This window comes from Glycine max, chromosome 6 (assembly GCF_000004515.6).
Source record: "Glycine max cultivar Williams 82 chromosome 6, Glycine_max_v4.0, whole genome shotgun sequence".
Classification (NCBI taxonomy): domain Eukaryota; kingdom Viridiplantae; phylum Streptophyta; class Magnoliopsida; order Fabales; family Fabaceae; genus Glycine; species Glycine max.
This window is the reverse complement of record NC_038242.2, coordinates 50146354-50166644: the sequence shown is the minus strand read 5'-3', so window position 1 is coordinate 50166644 and position 20291 is coordinate 50146354. Positions and strand designations below refer to the sequence as shown.

Below are 20291 nucleotides of genomic sequence, written 5' to 3'. Positions count from 1 at the left end.
TAAAGGAAAAATTGCAATTTAATAAACATCTCAAAATAAAACCCCAATTTAATCCTCTAAGGATCCCTACACATGTTCTCACTAATCCCCAACTGTGAATAACTCATCCCTTACCTCTGAGCGGACTCGCGTGTCTTCAGCCAGGGATAGCAACATCTTTAGCGGTTCCCTGAAATTCTTTCAGTTATTCCTCCGACTGCTCCGATAGAATTCCCAAACGTCAGAGAGACGGAGAAGAGATTGAAACCTCCACTTATACTGTCTTCATGCGATTCCTTTTTCTCCTTCCACGAATATTATCTCGCAAATCCCAACGGTGGAAGCGTGCGGAATTGAATTTCGAACAACATATCCAAATTTCACAATAATCCAACGGTTAACGAAACCGGGATCGTAGTTTTACCAAGACAGCTCTGGGTTTCTGCGGGAAAGAAAAAGGCTACAATGCGAAGGGTGTTTCTCTCAGTTCAGACATGATATCAAAATTCCCAACGGTGAGAATGCTCGGAATTCTGTTGCGAACATGATACTCAAATTTCACGACGATCCAACGGTGAACGGGTTCGAGATCGTCGTTTTTCTGAGACTGGTTTGGTGGGCTGCGGGAAAAAGAAAGGGTTTTGAGAGGAGAAGGGGAAAAACGAAAATGAGGCCAAAAAGGAGGCAGCTGACTTAACATAACTATTTATACCTAGGGTACTCAGCCTATTATTTGCTCTATATTTATTTATTTATTTATTTATTTACTAAAAAGCTTTTTAAATTTATTTACGAAAAATTGGGATGTTACACCTTCTGCCAAAGAAATCGAATGAAGGCCAAAAGATTGTCAAATTTAAGAACTAATTTTTGTAATACTTAACAACTTCAAGGACTGGTTAACTAATTTAGTAATGTTAATGGCCATATCAACTAGTGATGTCAATTTCAGAAGCTAAATTAACTGGTAATTATAAAAGTCAAGACACTAATTTAGCATGAATTCTCATTGTGTGCAAAATTTGCTTAAAGTCACGCACTGCGAAAGATATTAACATTCTGACTCAGTAAATTTGAAGACACCCATGATTTTTTACCCATGATAAAAAATAAAAAAAAAAAGATTGAGAAACTAATTTTTCTTATTTTTACAATTTTAACTAAATTAACTTCCCACATGAATCATGATTCCGAATATTGCATTTAACACATCAACTAGTTTTGGCAGTCAGCATAAGACACGAAATTATTCTATTATTTATACAAAGTAAACTTATATTAAACTAAACACTTGTCTTAGGCGGCTAGAGGTTTGACTAAGTCGACATGTGAGTTAGCTTGCGTTGAACAAAAATTGGAAGCCAGAAACCGAAATGAAAATGTTCCTAAAAGTTAAGTAGTTGTAAACTCATTTTATATTATAGGAAATTATTGCATGAACAAAAACCTGGACATGATAGTGACAGTTTCCTTTACAAGTTAGAAATTGGCTGAAGGCATGGTTAGGTTGATGCATTTAAATTTTAATTTAATACAAGTGTGATGGGGCCACGAATTGCTCAGTGTTTCACGTTATTTGTTGTTTTATGGCTCCGACAAACTTCTAAGAAATGTTGGAGTACCCTGCTGGTGTTTTTGTTTGAAACTTTGGAAATGGTTTCACATTGGAGAAGAGTGGTGGGAGTATCTTCTTTTCCAGACAGAATTTGAGGCACTTCATAGTATCAACATTCAACTAAGCTGTGGTTTTATTGGTTAGTTAAAAACCTGTTATGGTGGTTTTTGTTTGTTTGAGTTTTGTTTTGTTTTGTATATTAAGCATATGGTTTCTGAATTTCTCTCTCTCCCTCTGTCCCTTTGTTCATGTAGTTGGATCTTTGAAATTTCCCTTTTCCATTTAAAGTTGATAATTGTACACTAGGTTCTTTCTGTGGATTGTTATGCAAATATGGGAATTGGGGGTAAAAGGTGCTTTTTTCCTTTCTGGGGATTAGGTTTTTCTTTTTTGGCTCATGCATTCAGAGAAAAAGTTTGTCCCCATGAATTCAATTAAGGCCTTGTTTGGGTAAAGTTTTCTATAATCACTTATAGGAGAAGAAAATAAGAAGGTAAAATGAATTAGCTACTTCCATAAACTAAAATTAGATTACACATAAGCTAATTTGTAGAAATTCTCTCATTTAGCTTCTCCAAAAGCTGATTTTAGCTCATAAGAGAATCTTATTTCATTTTCTTCTCCTATAAGTGCTTATGGAGGATATCTGAATTTGAATCTTGAAATCCTTTTCCTTGATTTAACTGGTTATTTGTCCAATCAATTGGGATTTATTTTTCTCCTTTTCTCTTATTTTTAAAGAAAAAAACTTTGTATAATACTCATTTCTTCACATGCTTCTAAGTCTCCACTGTATTTCTGCTTTTGTTATGATGTATACGTGGTACAGGAGCAGAGGTTAGTTTGGTTTGAGAGATTTGTGTTGCAAGTGTTGTAATGTGAAGTTGTTTTTACACAGCTGAAGCTTTGTTATCTTTAGTGCCTGCAAGTAACTTGCTATTCTGGTTGAACATTCATTTTCTTGATTGTTTGTTTTCAACTGTTGGAGATAATTTACTTTGTTCTTTGTAGGGAAAAGAGATTGATAAGATTCTAGAGGCAGATACTAATAACATGTCTCAGCATTCCTCATCTTCGGTTGTTGCTCTTGCAATCAAGGGTGACAAGAAAAGCAAATATGTGGTACAGTGTGCACTTAATAAGTTTGTTCCAGAGGGAATGATTATTTTCAAGCTGATTCATGTCCATGCTGGTATTAAAGGAGTTCCAACGCCATGTAATATATTTTTGTTTATTGAGTTCAATAAAGTAGCAATTTTATGCATTTAAAATTTGCAAAAAGTTTTCTTATTACGATTAGAAGCATCTAAATGTAATGATAACTGCAACAGTTACACTTGTATCCTAAAGAAGTTGGTTTATGAGGTCTGATCTATTTGTAAAAGCTTCAAGGACTATTCATTTAGCAGTCTTGCATTGTGTCTCAAAGTTAGTGAACTTTTATACTTCTATTACTACTTTTGCTAACATGACAAAACTTTAGAACATAATTTTAGGCCATGTGTCTTATTCTGTTTTCTTTTTAATATTAAGTTACCAGCATGAGTAGATTAGTAACTTATGTGGCTTAGTGTAGAGGATTTCTATATAACAAGTAATTTAATTATACACAAGTGAAAAATGGTAGGAGGTGGTTATGAATTAGCAGAAGATTACTTCATTAGGATAATACAACATTTTTTAATTTCCAGTGGGAAATGTGATCCCTCTTTCACAAGTGCGTAATGATGTAGCAACTGCATTCAAAAAGGAAGTGGAGTGGCAAACAAATCAAATGCTTCTACCTTTCAAGATAATGTGTGAGCAAAGAAAGGTCAGATATTATTGATCATGGAGATTATTTAGAAAAATTAATGCAATATAGGATTTATATTCTTATATTGTTGGTGCAGGTGCATGTGGATGTTGTAGTGATTGAATCAGATGATGTGGCAACTGCAGTAGCAGAGGAAGTAGCTAAGGGTGCCATAACCAAACTTGTTGTTGGAGCTTCATCTCACGGCTTATTTAAAAGGTATTTATTGAAATGCTGATATATAATTCAACAAGTTAGTGGTTCTTAAGGACCTTTGTTTAATAATTAAAAGTAAGTACTTATATAATGAAAACAAAATCATTGTATCTTTCTCCTAGACAGATTATTCATTTTGGTGAAAATCATACACTCTAGGCACCAAACTAAAGTACTAATCAGTAATCACCCAATGGATATTGGGATTTAGGAGGAACATGTTTTTTATAATTACTATTTGTTGGCTTATCACAAATGGTACTTCATTTTTTGTGAACCTATATCACTGCCACAGTTGATTAGAAAAGAATTGATTATCAATATTTCTGATATGAGAAATACAAACAGCACATTCTTTTTTATTAGTGGAAACTTACAGGGAATTACAAAATTATGTAGATCCCACATCCTATTGAATAAATCTCAATCTTGATTTTATGATTTTCAAAAAATTTTAACCAATAATAAAGAGTGTCTCTTTTTTTGAAGTATGATTGGAACACTTGAGGTTGCTTTATCATAGAAAGTCAAATGAATGAAATCTTATCTCACCTAGACATTTTAGTGCGGAATTAGGTGAAATACTCCCTGCTAAATAGTGATTTGTTCCATAAACTTTTTGGCCCAGTAGTCTTTAATCTCATTCTTTTAACCAATACTTTTGGTTTGGTCCTTCTAGTTTAGATTTTGGTTTTCCAAGATTTTTTTCCTAACAAATCAAATCCCTCTACTTTTAAAATTAAATAAATTTAAGCCCCTTGGCAAATTCAGAATAGTTCTTCCTTTTTTTCTTTGTAATATGCCTGGACAACTCCAAATTGAGGAGTTTGAAATTCTTGAACTACAACTTCAACTTAATTGAAAATATTCATGATAAAAACCATTTCTGGTCCTTTCTTAATACTTTCAGCTTTTAGGATGAATTGGTTAATATATGAAACATATAGACCATTATATATTTATGGATTTTTAAACAGAAATTAATGATAAGCCTGGAATATTTTGCAGTTTGTAATAGTTTCAATTATTTAACGTTTCACTTCAAACAACAAACAAAGCTTTTTCTTGTGGTCTGTATCTGATGATACTCTCATTTTTTAATAATGTATTGTTTTCAGTAAACAGAAAGGTATGTCTACGAAAATATCAGTATGCACACCAAGATTTTGTACAATTTATGCTATTTCAAAGGGAAAATTGTCCATACGCCCATCAGACATGCCGATTGGTGGAAGCATTATAGATGATGCCAGTGAAAGTGAAACCAGTTTGTCCACCAGCAGCTCATCTAACTACAACTCCACCTCTCAGACAGGTATGATACTGATAGTAACTTCTGCAATACTATGGTTTAGAAAATTGTAAACCCTAAATAAATGTCAACAGCATATTTAAATTCTTAAAAAATGTTTTCCAAATATCTCAGTCTATATAATACTGTTGCTATCATCATAGTTAAGGTACTTATCCAATACCTGAAACTTTATAATTCAGCATTCTTGTGTTGCAGCATTGTTAGTACACAGATAGGCACCCTGCTCATACTCCTGTAAATGGTATACTTTCAGATGTATTCTTCAATTCATAATTTCCCTAGCACTTCCTGGGTTATTGGAATAAGAAAATATAGAAAAAATCATCTACACTTAAATTAAGACACTGTATTTATGAGTTCTACTATGACGTATAATGTTCATATTACTCACTTTGATTCCTAATAAAGGTAACTGTGTTGTATGCCTGGTTTCAAAGATCTGTTTACCTTTTCTCTGAAAATTCTAGCCTGTGTTGCATCATGGAAAACATCAAAATCTACTACCATGCTGAGTATAATTATAGTCGTTTTTTATGCTTACAGAATCTGCCTCTGTTTCATCATATGCTGGTTTACAATCCTCTTCGCTAACAACACAACGATTCCAAGCTCTTTCAAGTATAAATAGTGCTCTTCTAAGCACAAATCCAAGTTTTCCTGACACTAACCATTCTAGAGGCCAATCTCTAGATCTTGGGACAGAAAATACTGCTACAAGTTCTGCCAGAAACTCGGACATTGATCATGCCTTAAGTCGAGTCTCTAGTTGCAAAAGCTTTATTTCAGATACTGAATCTTGGATGTATGATCAAAATTCTAGCAAGGAAGTGCAACTAGAAACTACACTTCCATCACCTAATAGGCAGGTAAATGAAACTTCTTTCTTCTGGTTTAATGAAATGATACTTATTTCCAACTCATACATCAGGTGATGGAACCCTCTTGGAAAAAAAAGTCATATACACTTGTGATATGAGTTAACATTAGGGGCAGAGAATTCATATCTTTTTTGGTTTTCATTTTTTTTTTTTTGGAAGGCAGAAAATATATATATATTATTAATATGTAAACCAGTACCAGTGGTACCAGAGATAAAAGTTACAAGGCACCAAGGTGCTACCCTCCAAAAAAACCATCCAACCTAAGCAGCAAAAAACATACAAGCCCAACCCGAACTAGGCAACGAAATTCGTTATATTAGAAGACCAATGGTTGAAACTAGTACTAAAGTCTTTATCATTGGCCTTTAACCATGACCAAGCTAAAAAAATAGCATGGTCCATGACTTTATAGGGGTCAAAAGGTTTTCCTTGGAAAACCAAATGATTCCTATGCTGCCATATAGAGCTAGTTAAGGCAATCCACCACCCACATCTTGTACTATGGTTCACACTTTCCCCAAAACCATCTCAGAATTGAGAGAAGTGGTTAACAGGGTTAATGGGAAGGGGACCTACTACCCGGATCCAGCTCATAGATTCCCACCACAGGCCATTTGTCAGATTACAGTTGAAGAACAGATGGCCCCCACATCCTCCTGCACACATCCACACAAAGGACAGGTAGCTTCCTGAGAAATGGCATTTCTTTTTAAAAGATTGTCCTTGGTGGGGAGTCTATTTTTAAGAAGTCTCCAACAGAAGATCACTGCCCGAGGGGGGATTTTCAACTGCCCGAGGGGGGAGTCTTTTTTGGTTTTCATAGTATCATAAATTTAACAAGTCTCTGGAAAAACAATAAAATTTTCATTTTGACTATAATCATTGTGTCACTCCTGTTTCATACAAATTCAAAATTACAAATATGCTTGTCCAAGCATGTTGTGCACAAGCCCTACTTTTGGTTAATATGCAATCATTCATAGAAAACTATATGTAGTTTTTCAAACAGCTATTGCTTCAGCAAATTTCGGTTAGATACAACTCCCATTTGCTAGTGAACTTTCTTTGTGGTTATTTATTTGATCAGGCAAAATTTAACCTTGAGCTGGAAAAGTTGAGAATTGAACTAAGACATGCCCAAGGACTGCATGCAGTAGCTCAAAGTGAGAAAATTGAAGCATCCCGAAAGGTAATATCTATTTTCTTTTGGCCAGAAATACTTTCTGTTGCTTAATAAGTACAATAATTTTAAGGAACCCCTGCACCTTTTCATGTCTCAGATTATTCCTTGTTAGGTTCTCTTTCTTTCCTTTATCTCCCATTAAGATACATTACCTTATTAATGCAATTGGAAGATGAATTTACCTTTCATATGCCTACAACTGAATTATTTTGCTGGCACTGTCAAATGGAGTAACATCCTTTATTATTACCTTGAGCAGCTAAATGAGCTAAGCAAGAGACGATCAGAAGAAACCATGAAAACTAAAGAGATTATTGCTAAGGAGGAGAAGGCAAAAGATCTAGCAAGACTAGAAAGAGATAAATATCAAGATGCATCAAGAGAAGCTGCATATTTGAAAGAATGTGCTGAAAGAGAAGCTGCAGAAAGGAAAGAAACAGAGTTGAAAGCCATTCTTGCTGCAAAAGAGACAAAAAAGCTGGAGGGTGCTCTAAGTGGTTCCACACCCCAGTACCGGAAGTTTGCCTGGGATGAAATAGTCTTAGCTACTTCATCTTTCTCTGAAGATCTGAAAATTGGAATGGGAGCATATGGAATAGTGTATAAGTGCAATCTGTATCACACAAATGTTGCTGTGAAAGTTCTCACTCTCAACCCCAATGAAAACCGCAAAAGGAAACAATTTCAGCAGGAGGTATTGAACTTATATAAATAAGGTGGATATGCAAACTAATGTTCCATAAGACAAAAGAATAAGTATACAGTGCTTAATTTATTGCTGAACATTTCTAGCACTTTAGATGGGAAGTTTTTAGTTTCTCATTGATATATCAAAGTTTATAAATTATAATCCTAATTCAAATATAACAGTTTCTTGTTAAATTGACTAACTAGTGTTCTTAAGTTTAACCATTCTGATCTACATACATTTCCCTTTTAAAAAAATGGTTTTGATATTAATTGTTTCTTTCATTCTTTTTTACTAATACAAGATACCCACTAACTCAGTGAAGTTGGTGGAGAGTGCAGACTGTTGTAAATAATGGTATTTGATGTACTAAGGAAATATTATGTTCATGTATCTCATGTTTATATGCATTTAGTGTTCATGGATATTAGTGTCCCGGAAGTTGAAACACTCATAACAATGAGTATAAGACCAGAATTGAACCAGACAACAGGACTAATTTATATCTTTTCTTTTATTCCAGTTAGAGATTTTGAGCAGAATTCGTCATCCAAACTTGCTTCTTCTTCTTGGTGCATGTCCAGATCACGGATGCCTTGTGTATGAATATATGGAGAATGGTAACTTGGAGGACAGACTACTAAGAAAAAACAACACTTCCCCAATCCCATGGTTTGAGAGGTTTCGAATAGCCTGGGAAGTTGCATCAGCTCTCGCCTTTCTTCATAGCTCAAAGCCAGAACCTATCATTCATCGTGATTTGAAACCGGCAAACATCTTGCTTGATCGTAACCTTGTCAGCAAGATCGGTGACATTGGCCTTTCTACAGTGCTTCATTCAGATAATTTGTCTACCATGTACAAGGACACTGCACCTGTTGGGACACTCAGCTACATAGATCCTGAGTATCAAAGGACCGGGTTAATATCTCCAAAATCTGATGTTTATGCTTTTGGAATGGTGATCTTACAGTTATTGACAGCAAAACCAGCAATAGCACTTGCTCATAAGGTGGAAACAGCTATTGATGGCGGGAATTTAACTGACATATTGGATACAGAAGCAGGAGCTTGGCCATATCAAGAGACACTAGAGTTGGCTTTGCTAGGACTGAGCTGTGCAGAACTTCGGCGTAGAGACCGGCCTGATTTACAAGATCACGTGCTTCCAACACTAGAGAGATTGAAACAAGTTTTTGATAGGGCCCAACATTCTGCTTCAATTGTTACTATTAAATCCAAACCTCCTAATCACTTTATCTGTCCAATACTTCAGGTAATTAAATACTCCATAATGGCAATATATTGATTTTCTATGTCATAATAAAAAATAAAAAAGAATTGGATAACCTATCCTTTTGGATAAAGATATTTTAGATTCTAGTAACCACAACAATAACAAACAAGCCTTTTTCTACTAGGTGAAGTCTACTACAGATCAAACAATGTCATAATGTTACATTATAAATTAACCATTCTGGAAACGTCCTTGGCAGAAACATAATGAACATTCTTTCCATATTAACCAGTTAACGTCATGGCTCGTGGCTTGAGTTATATTTAACTTTTTAACTATCTTGTCAATGTTCTTAAAGATGTTTGTTAATACTTTGTTTGATGCAGGATGTGATGGATGACCCTTGTGTTGCTGCTGATGGATACACATATGATCGCAAAGCAATTGAAAAGTGGCTTGAAGAGAACCACAAATCACCAATGACGAACATGGCTTTACCTCATAAGCATTTAATTCCTAATTACACACTTCTCTCAGCAATTTTGGAGTGGAAGTCCAGAGAATCGTGATATCAGTATTATCTTTCTCCATGTTAATATTGAGACCATTGATTTCTCTGATGTAGAGTGGCTAGAAAGTTCAGTGGGTATGGCATTTAGCAGTGTCTTGGATGCATTTTTTATTTTATTTTTTTGTAGTTGTACCATTCCAAGCATGCTTTCTGGTTAATTTAGGTAGAGTGATTTTCAAGTGTAGATAAATTTGATTCTATTGGCTGATTCTGTGTATACATGCATATGTCAAATCTTGTTCTTACTATAAATAAAATGAGAACCATATTTACATTCAAGGCAAGCTAATGTATAAAGATACATATGTGTACTCTTATTTTTATGCATGGTATATCCTCTTGTACACATACCTTAGTTCTAGAAAAAATATTATAATTATACAAACTAAGTACTAGTACTCGTACTGATGCAAGACCATAACTAGCACTTCACATGTACCCTAAATCCCTATATAAAGATATCTGAACAAACTCATGGTATGTTCCGTTTACAGTTACCTATTTGGAAACTCACCTGCATTGATACTTTACTTATCCAAATATTTGAAAACTCAAGCATTATTTTTCAACAGCATAGGCCAAATAATTGCATAATTTAACCTTAAAAGCAAACATAATTGACTAGTGAAGAAGTTTATTATAAGTGGTATAGTGATTAAATTCAAATTATTTTAACTAATAATCATGCCTTAAAAAAACTAAAAAACATGGCTCCTATTTGCACAATCAATCAATTCAAAAACAATGAGACTGAAATTTAAAATTGATATGACCAATAATATAATTTAGTTGGTCATTATATGTTGAGTAGATTTATCTAGAAAATTAATTTGATCTTTGGAAAGTTTAACCAAATTGTGTCCAACAAAAGATTGGGCTTTTAGAACATTTAAGGCAATTATTTTTGCAAGCTCCTTTTTTGCTATTCACACCTCCAACCCAATTTCTTTGTATCAACTTGTATTCCAATAATATCCTTATACACACATTTGGTTTTATTGTTTTGGAATTTAAATTCCGAAAGTATGTAAGACCGCTTTCAAAAGTTAATGTTCAAAACCCATACATACTTTATAATTTAAATTGCAGAAATCATTCTTATTTTCATACTTTTGGAACTATATACATACAATTCCAAAATCTTATTTTTAGAATTGTGCTTAACACTCAATTTTGGAATTGTGTTTGAATCACAAATCGATTCCAGAAATAAGATTCTGAAACACATACAAAACCAGAAAAAACAATTAAAAGAGGTGAAACGGCCTGAGGAAATAGAGAAGAAAAAACACCATGAGAGGGAGGGATGACAAGCTCGAGCTCAAAGGCTGAGTGACGTAGAGAATAAGAGGGGGGAAAGCAAAAAACAACAAGAGTGAGATTTTTGGAAGTGAAAGCAGACAAAGGGGGGTAGGGGGTGTTTATAGAAGAAAGAGTATTTTGGAAGATGAAATTGCACAAAAAGGGGGTGTAATTAGGGGAAACGGGTTACAATAGTATGAGCCAACTGTTAATTACATATATTAATATATTAACGAACTACATCAACTGAACAATGCTACTATACTAGATCAAAAATATTACAATGCTAGATCCAAAATATTTAGTCGTGACAGACTAGATTATATAATTCTGTCCGTTGATTTACTATCATTACTCTTATCATCTCTCTCTCTCTCTCTCTCTCTCTCTCTCTATATATATATATATATATATATGGTGCTAATGAGCTTCATCATGGTTCCTGTTAATGGCATAGCCAAAACAATTTACACAAAATAGCTATGTCCACAATTAAACTTCAGGACCAGATGCAAACATGCATACAAGGCCTCTAAACACTTGAGCTGAGAGTTGGTGTGCCTGAAAAATCTCTCCATCCACATTCCATACACTTTCATTGCCCGAAGAAGTAAAAGTAAATGCAGGGGTCTGCGAAAGTTAAATAAAATTAGTAAATTATACGTGATCCTTGGATAAGGTGGTGTGGATTAGAGAAAAACTAACCTTATGGTGTTCAACAAACTTATAATTCAAGGGGCTTCCCCCTCTTCTTGTAAGTTGAGTCAGATGCCTACATCATTCAGTAAGGAAACAAAATAGGATATTGTTACGAAATGTATAAGCTATATTAGATTTGTGAGAAAGACAGGTGGGGTTTACCATAAATAAGATGCATGAGGACAGTCTCTAATCAATATAAGATGAAGGAAACCATCTGACAGGTGTGCGTCAGCCACCAATCCATCCGGTGCTTTTTCATTTCTGCAAGAGATTACAGCAGCTCCTACACTAAGAAAGCGTCCTTTGGATCTTGCCCATCTTGTTTCTTCTGAATTCAGATGAGGTGTGAGGCTGCAAACTCCAAGGGATGCATGATTTGGCTTTTCATTACAAACTTTGCAATTAATTCGGCAGATACATTTTTCTGATTTGTGTGGAGACCTTATTGCCCGTAAGAGATTACCCTCATGATCCCTTTTGGAAGTCAAATTGGTTTCATCTGATTCAACATATGTTATTTCTGCCTCATATGACCTGAATGATCATGCAAAAGAAAAGCCAAGTTAAATAAGCAAGATGTTAAATGTCAAAAATTGAAATAAGTAACATAGCCATTAGTTATGCATAAAAAATATATATATAAATGATTCCCACAAGAGGCCTGGACCCATTTTTTTTTATGATCCTTATATAAAAGGATTCATTCTCTTCTTAGAAAAGAGGAGGAAGAACCAACAGAGTGATTTTTCAATTAATCCCAGGAGTTGAATAACTCATTCAGGAAATGCTTTTGATCCCAATCAGAGGAATCTATAGAAAACAAATCCCTTATGATACACCAATAAAAAATGATTTCATGTTTACAATTTTATATCATAAGAGATAATGAAACAAGATTATTTCCTAAGAGATTGTAAGGAAATAAGGAAAGTAATCCTAAGAGATAACCTAAGGTACTCTAAATTATTCTAAAATACAATCAAGATATTATTGAATATTTTTCATATATTCCAACACATTAATAATCATGAAGAAAACAACATATATTTTTATGAAAATGGAACCTCTGATAGTGGGTCAATACTAAGAAAGCATTCACATAACATAGTCCACCATGTAACAACAGAATAAGAGTGTAAAATAAGAGAAGTATGGAATTCAAGAAAGGACATTTAAAGCAGAGATAATATCACATCCACTTAGAGATTACCTGTGCTTTAAAAATACCATTGTTCCAGCGTAATCATAACGTTTGGGACCCATCCAGCGATACTTCTCACTCTCTGTGATGACATCACCATAAAATCCATACCTGAGGAGTATATTCATTTTCCCAAGTTTCTAGTTACTGTTAATTTTCTTTAACTGAAAATAAGTATTTACAAAAAACAAAGCAGCAAAGCAAATTCCTTTGGTGAACCTTGAATAACACCAACTACAAAGAGCTGAAGACATTGAGAAATGTTTGACAATGAAGCTAAATGAGATACTTGAAAGTAAAAACATTTGTAACTAAAGCTTAAAGCAAGAGTTTGGATGGGTATTGTTTTGATAATTAAAGAAAAGATAATTTTCTTTCAACAGGTAATATAACAGATATGAATTACCCTGAAAAGGAAGCTGCATAGCGCACATTAGGTTCAACCTCAGATGTAGGAGTTCTTTTCCACCGTACAACTTGAGCTATGTCAAGGTGCACCCTTTTACCAAGGACAATAAGCAATGCAGAAGTAATAGGATCTCGAGTTCCAGTTGTACTACAAAATACAGTGGGTATTCAGAATTTCATATAACCCATGTGAATTGTATCAGAAAACTATAAGGACACACGGAAAAATATTGGCAACACAAATTTAAATAGCATGTAATTTTCAAAAGTATATATTAGAATATCTACAAAAAATCTAGAATATCTTTAGTGTATCTTAGAATATCTTTAAAGATCTTCAGAATATAATGAGGAATAAATTAGTTATCTAATTAAGATATAAAACTGTTTCCTCATTTGATTATGTTTCTTATTTATTACTTCCTTTAATTAGGATTATAGGTTTTATTGTATTGATAGGCTTGGGCTAGTAATAGTAATACTACACTAGTACTTGTGTTAGGTACCAGTTAGTTATGATAGGTTAGTTACCTATTAGTTAGTTAGGAGTTGCCTATAAATAAGAAGGGTTGAGAGGGAAAAGGTTGTCTTTGGACTGGATTTGGAAAGTCCATAGGAGAAAACCAGGTCTCTCAAATAATGGGAGTGTGTAACACTTTCCCAAAAATAAAGATCATTTTCATCTACAATCTGATCCATTTTCTATCGACTTGACCTAATTATTATATTAGAATATATGGGACCACTAGGACAATATCTAGTGACTAGTATCTTATCATTAGAATATCATATCAATCTAACATCTCCACAGATCATCCTTTCTTTCTTTCATCTTTCCAACTTTCCCTACCTAAACTTTATAATCAAAACAGTATGCAACTTTAATTTATATAGATCATCATATAACATCAATATGCTGTTACAGGCATAAGTGCAATCAGTTCACCATCAAGAAATGGCATAATGAATAGTTATGGAGACTTTTTTAGTTGCTAGTTAACCAGTAAAAGATAGTATTGATGGAAATATGTATATAGTTAGGTTAATTTAATGTCTACATTCAATGTATGTACTATGTAGTGAGTAGTCAATCCCTTAGATTTGATTACCATAATTAGGCTTCCTTGACTATAGCTGGTATATATTGATATATATTCAGCTCCTGTGTGTGATTGAGACACTAGTTTTGCAACTGTCTCCATTTTTTCTCTTTCAACATGGTAGCTAGTGCTTTAGAGAGGTAACCAAAAATGAAAGAAAAAGCATGGATACCCAATAGATCCATTATCCTCTACTGAAAATTTTTTATCCAGGTTCAATGCATGCAGTCAGTAGTCAATCCCTTTCATTTAGTAACCATAATTAGGCCTCCTTGATTTTAGCTTGTATTTATTATATGACTAATATATACTCAGCTCCCTGTGTGTGACTGACACTTAATTTCTGCATCCATCTATTAAAAATATAATTGTAACAATTGAATGTAACTAATGCAGAACAAGGCATAAAGAAATTTTTGATAGAAGATATTGCAAAAATGGTTTTGGTTTTTAATGCATGAAAATCAAAGCACATTATACTGCAAAAATAGTTTCTATAAATTGATTTTAGATATGACACATATATCTTCTCTTGTGCAGAATGAGAAGTAGGAAGGAAAAAATTACCAGATTACAATGGCATCAGTTGAACCTGCAGGAATAATCCCAAATCTAAACCATTCATTGGGAACAGGAAATTCAGCAGCCTTATCTTCAGAATCTTCAAAAGCCACATAAAAATCTAGCATTAAATTGCCATTTCTTTTTTTCCTTTTTCTATATATTGCGGCTTTGTGTTTTTATAAAGTAAACTAGAGATGTAGGGGGAGGAATGGAGGTTGCAGAAACTAACATTTCACAGTAATCACTAAAGTATGGGAAAACTAATATATTTACTGATTGGAATGATACACTGCAATTAATGAAGTGTTGGAATGATGACTATAATTAATGCAGCATTAGAAATACTTGGTGATAATGCAGCATTGAAAACATTAGGGGCATTGGAAATATTAGGAGTTGAAGTAGCAATGGAAACATTAGGGTCTTAGAAAGTAGCTCAATGCTTATTTAATGTCTTTGTGAATGCAAGTAATGAAGTACACATAAACTGAACTCACTAGAATTTGAGATTCTAGACCCAGATTGTTTTGGACTTGGAATCAGAGGAAACTGGTCTTCATTTCGAATTGAAGTCCCATCAACTATTTCATCTTCATCAAGAACCAAGGAATCACCATTATATTTAGCCAAATGAACAAAATCTGATGGAGTTGGTGGGTAGGGAGCTTTAAACCTGGGAGAAAGAAACCCATTAAGGATTTCATTGAAAAATCCATCACCGCCCTGAAACCACCAAAGTTAGAACACAATAATTGAAAACAAGTGAGGAAAACCACTTGAAAGCAACAAGGGAACTGGAAAAGTAATTACATCTAAAATATAAAGGTTTGAAACTTTATGAACATAAAGTCTCATAAACATATCAAAAGAATGATCGAGGAATTTTGTTTGTATTTATATTAGATTTGATTTGTATTATGTAGATGGCATACTTTTAGGAGATCTTTTGTATAGTGTAATTAGGATCATATTTCTAGTGCCATTGTATCTTTAGATTTACCTTTATTCATGTATCCTTTGCACAGTTTAATCAATCAGAAATATACATACTTTTTCAATTATTTCCTCTGGTCTCAAGTATACCTTGTTGAGTGTTATCACCATCAAATTTTCAGTATAATAAAGTATTACACAGCTATTTCCAGTCCAGTTCTATCAGAATTTAAAAGAAGGGAGTTAAGTTCTTACAACGGCAACAACGCCATCAAATGAGTTAAGCTCCACATTTGTTATAGAAGACATCACATCAAATGCCTCTCCAGCTCTCTCTGTCACAATCACCTAGTAAAGAAAAGCAAATTTATTACTAGGAAACTGATCAATAATCATATTTAATTATCTGTTACTACTTAATATTATCATAAAGCTAAGTTGTCCTGCTCTAATTTGCAGTATCCTGAGAAACAAAAGCAGTTGCAATGTGAATAGATTTATGTTAAATACATATACTTGCAGTTGCAGATCCAAAAGTTGGACAGTAACCAAGCTGAGCAAAGTTAAAAGACAATCACCTCGAGCTAATTCAATCAACATATATCAATCTTGAGCAAAAGCTCAAACATAAGATAGAAATCTTTCTTGCGCTTAAACAGATAGAGCGCAGGTCGGTAAGATCATTTGAAGAAAAAAATGCACATAAAATTGGTCACTACTTTATTATCCCCTTTCCTCCAAAACATTAATACATATTTTCATCTAATACATTTCTTTTTGTTAATTATCAACAAAATCAGGTCATTTTTATTATGTATATTCTTAATTCTTAAATATACATAGCACATCTGCATCTATTTAATCAAGCATCTAAATTGGCCATGTTCTCAATCAATATTTACCAACATACATATACTTGTTTTTTAAACATTTATAAAATGCAATTATAACTCAACTTTTAATGAGACAAGCTCAAATAGATAACAAGTGGTTTTATTTGTTAATGGCAACTGTCATAAGCAGTAGGATTGACTAGCCAAGACAAGTATAGCAAAAAAGCAACATATTATCTTAAAAATGAATAGAAACATTAGAATATTCATCCTTGTGAAGTTCAGAAAGCAAGAAAAAGGACTATTTATTAAACTCCATAAGTTAACAGCATGAAAATTAATTGAAATGAACTTATTTATTTCTGTTACAACCACTGCCCACAGTCCAAAAATAAGATTTTAAAAGCTATCGTGCAAGGAGTTGATGGCACGTTTGAAGACTTGGTTAGCTTAAGCAAAATATAGTGGATAGGAGTTAAGCATAAATAAACTTAACATTGAAAGTTGATATGTAGCTATCCATTTAGGAAATTGCTAGAGAAGCTAAAATTTCACCTTTGTTTTAACTTTAGCACGAGAGAATATAGGAGCCACAGCTTCCCAGGTTCTACACCCATTACCTTTCCCACTCCTTGGATGAACAAAAACCTAGTGAATCAGAAATTATATCTGGGAAAAGTTCATTTTAATCAATCAATAAAAGTAAAATGCAAAATTATAAATGTTTGACCAATAGTAGAGCATACCAAAAGATTCTTTGGTCTTCCAATTTCATGTTTCAAGGAAGCATTAAGTTGATTTACCCACATCTGACATCTTGGCAAATTTTTATGACCAAAAGTATATTCAACCAGGATGCATTGAGAAGGTTGGGTCTTGCTTCTTATAAAACCATGCACAGTAAAGCTGTACATCTGCATAATTGTAAGATAAATACTATGAAACATTATAAATCTATAAGGAACAAAATTGCATAACCAAGAACAAGAGCAAACCTTTATGTCTTGACCTAAAAATAGACATTCAGTAGCAGGAGAGAGACTTGATATGTGAATTGAACCATGATCATTTAACTCAACAGCATATATGTCAGAAAGTTTGATCCCAGTAGCAACCTTAGAAAAATATTTAATGCCTAAACAAGTTGAAACATCCTGTTCCATTAAAAATATAAGAAAAATAATATTAGATGAAACCCAAACTACATGCTCATTTAAGTAACTTTCAGTTTAAAAATTATCCATAGCCTATAAGGTCGTATTATTGCAACTTTTTATAAACATATATGAGAATGAAAGTGAAAAAATAAAACATAACGAAACAAGCCATGACAGTGATGAAATGCTATAAGAAATTTAAAGGCAAGGGAAACTCTGCCATTTTTAATTTGAATATGAAAAATGATTGGAAAAATTTTTTTTATCGGAAAATATATTGTTATTACTTGACAATGGTAGTATTTCATTCTGTTCTGCAGCAAAGAGTGTGGCTGTTCGGTTGGAGTAAAAACTTACGCGCGGTCAAATCTAATATAACATGACTATAATGCTGTCCTATTTTATATTATATACCAAACTCTATGGCAGTTGTTCAATTTTAATGAGAATTACAAGTTATATAATTTGTTTATGACTACATATGAATCTTTGTGAGTATTTGACTATCTATTGAGATCACTGCGCATATGGAATGTATATGTTCCTTCATTTTTACGGATTAAGGTTTCGGTTTGCAACAGAGAAAGAGGAATGTATTTTCCTGATTCTCAGCATGTTCATGGTTGCTTTGTTCTCATGTTTTATTGTATAAAGAGCTATAAAAATTCTGATCATGAAAGTGGTTGAATGTGTTGTCTTGAACAAGGATGGTCTTAAATTGATGGTTCTCAAAACTAATTTTGGATGCTGCACTTTGTCCCTCCTAGTATTATCCTGTAGCATGAAATGACTCCCTTAGTGGTTCCTACAAGCTTCAAGGTAGCTTAAACTCAAACTTGCATTCCATGAAAACAGCCAACAAATCCATCACTCACCCACGAATTTAGCTCCTCACTCAAGCTCTACCTTCAAAGCTCACACCCCATCCAGCATGAATACATTTTATCAAACATGACAACTACACCAAACACATTCACTGGCAATTCAGAGTCAAAAGTGATATTCAACTCATAGTTACCAAGTACGCGGAATTAGTACTATTTCGCGATGGTCCGTCACTTATTACAAGACTTCCTTCAAATAAAACATGGCATATGGTACTACGGTGAATTCGATACACAGGGTTATTGAGAGAATTCTGTAACCATGATTCAACTCAATCACCACATCCATAATCTAAACTTGGGGTGAGATCAATCCAACATCCAACCCATTTGACAAAATCCATAATCTAAACAGGGGGTGATATCAATCATCCACTTCCACCCCATTAGACAAAAATCACAAGACAAGCCAGACATTTTCGCAAATATTTTAAATACAATCAAATGGGACTTACATTATCCAATGGTTCGACCAATTTCCAAGACAGCCTATCTGAGTGGAAGGTGAGGGTGACCTCCCCAACGTGATACAACAAAAGGGTGGACCTCAAAATGGAAGCTTCACCATCAAAAGGTGAAGCTGTGAGAGATGTGTCCCCCACAACACAATCGTTTCCTTCTCTCTCCATTCACAACGGAAGAAGAGTCAAGGAAACGAGATGGTATATGTGTTTACCCGAAAATTAAAATAAAAAAAATTCAAAGTTCTGGAAAAAGGTTGAAAGAGGCTTTCAACCCAAAGGTGCAAAGTAAGGTGCCAAGGAAAATCTTTTATTGTGGTTTTTGTTTGGTATTCTACTTTTCTTTAAACATAACTTGTGGGGGCAGAAGCATTGACTCGATTTAGCGCAAGACCACAAATTTTGACACCAAAAATGAAGTGAATATTCTATTCTTACCAAAGATTGCCTAGAAAATGTGAATGGTTATTACTTTTTCTTGCATTTTCTTTAATTTAATAAGGAAAAAGGTATGGCTTTGATTTTTTTAAAAATATTTATAACTAATGTAAAATATTTACCTGCTTCATTGATATTAGGGATGTATATCCGGACTCAAATCTGCAAACCTTGCGGATAATATATTTTTTTTAATTCATATAATTATATTGAGTTTTTGAATTCGACTCATTAAATTCGCATATCTAATGAGCTTTATTCGCGGACTTATAGATTACCTATTTAACCTATCAAAATGCAATGTACAAGTGTTTTGTTAAATTATTATGTTAAGATTTTGATATTTAAATTATCATGGAACCAAATTCTCTTGAATTTTGGAGGATTAGATTAGCTGTTAACGAGATTATAAGTGTGGAACTTTGGATCCTTGAAGCCTATCATAAATAAAAGGAGTTGTTCCTGGTAACCTTGTGGTATATCTGGAAGGCTAGCTGGGTGTGCTTTCATTTTTCAGAATGAGGCTTTCAATGCTACCGGGATAATCATAGCTACTAGCACTTCTCTGAATCAGGATATTTTTAAACAAAAATACAAGAGAATCCATCACAGCAAAGTGTGACTGGGTTATGGTATATATGAATAATCACATGATAAATATACTACACAACGATCGAGGACCAAATGGTGAGGATTCAGAACATACACCAACCCAAGAAAAACAAGCTGAAAAGGAATGCCACTCCACACCCATAAGGAGGATATTTTTAAAGTAACTCATTTTATAAGAGAATGAAACACTTTATCAAAATTTACTCAATTTTATAA

General features: G+C 33.6%; 2 protein-coding genes across 5 annotated transcripts; one reads left to right on the top strand and one right to left on the bottom strand.

The window, feature by feature from the left end:
* Positions 1-1340: 1340 nt before the first annotated feature.
* Positions 1341-9759, top strand: LOC100818628 (U-box domain-containing protein 35). 4 transcript variants are annotated; one of them, XM_014776868.2, is made up of 10 exons: positions 1341-1733; positions 2606-2810; positions 3328-3407; positions 3487-3608; positions 4724-4920; positions 5464-5786; positions 6889-6990; positions 7244-7678; positions 8196-8948; positions 9296-9759. In XM_014776868.2, the coding sequence occupies exons 2-10, from the start codon at positions 2648-2650 to the stop codon at positions 9476-9478; spliced, it is 2358 nt and encodes a 785-aa protein (XP_014632354.1). In that variant the 5' UTR covers positions 1341-1733; positions 2606-2647; the 3' UTR covers positions 9479-9759. The 4 variants fall into 4 exon arrangements, with proteins under 4 accessions (XP_014632354.1, XP_014632351.1, XP_014632353.1 ...); XM_014776865.3 differs by having other exon boundaries at positions 3286-3407; XM_014776867.3 differs by having other exon boundaries at positions 1352-1733; positions 2606-2786; positions 3286-3407.
* Positions 9760-10979: 1220 nt separating this feature from the next.
* On the bottom strand, positions 10980-19412 carry LOC100818087 (ceramide kinase). The gene is made up of 12 exons (XM_003526325.5): positions 19020-19412; positions 17519-17677; positions 17270-17437; positions 17079-17171; positions 15946-16038; positions 15255-15480; positions 14761-14854; positions 13092-13241; positions 12695-12796; positions 11644-12018; positions 11488-11554; positions 10980-11412 (listed from the first exon to the last, which is right to left on the bottom strand). The coding sequence occupies exons 1-12, from the start codon at positions 19191-19193 to the stop codon at positions 11275-11277; spliced, it is 1839 nt and encodes a 612-aa protein (XP_003526373.1). The 5' UTR covers positions 19194-19412; the 3' UTR covers positions 10980-11274.
* Between the last annotated feature and the right edge of the window lie 879 nt (positions 19413-20291).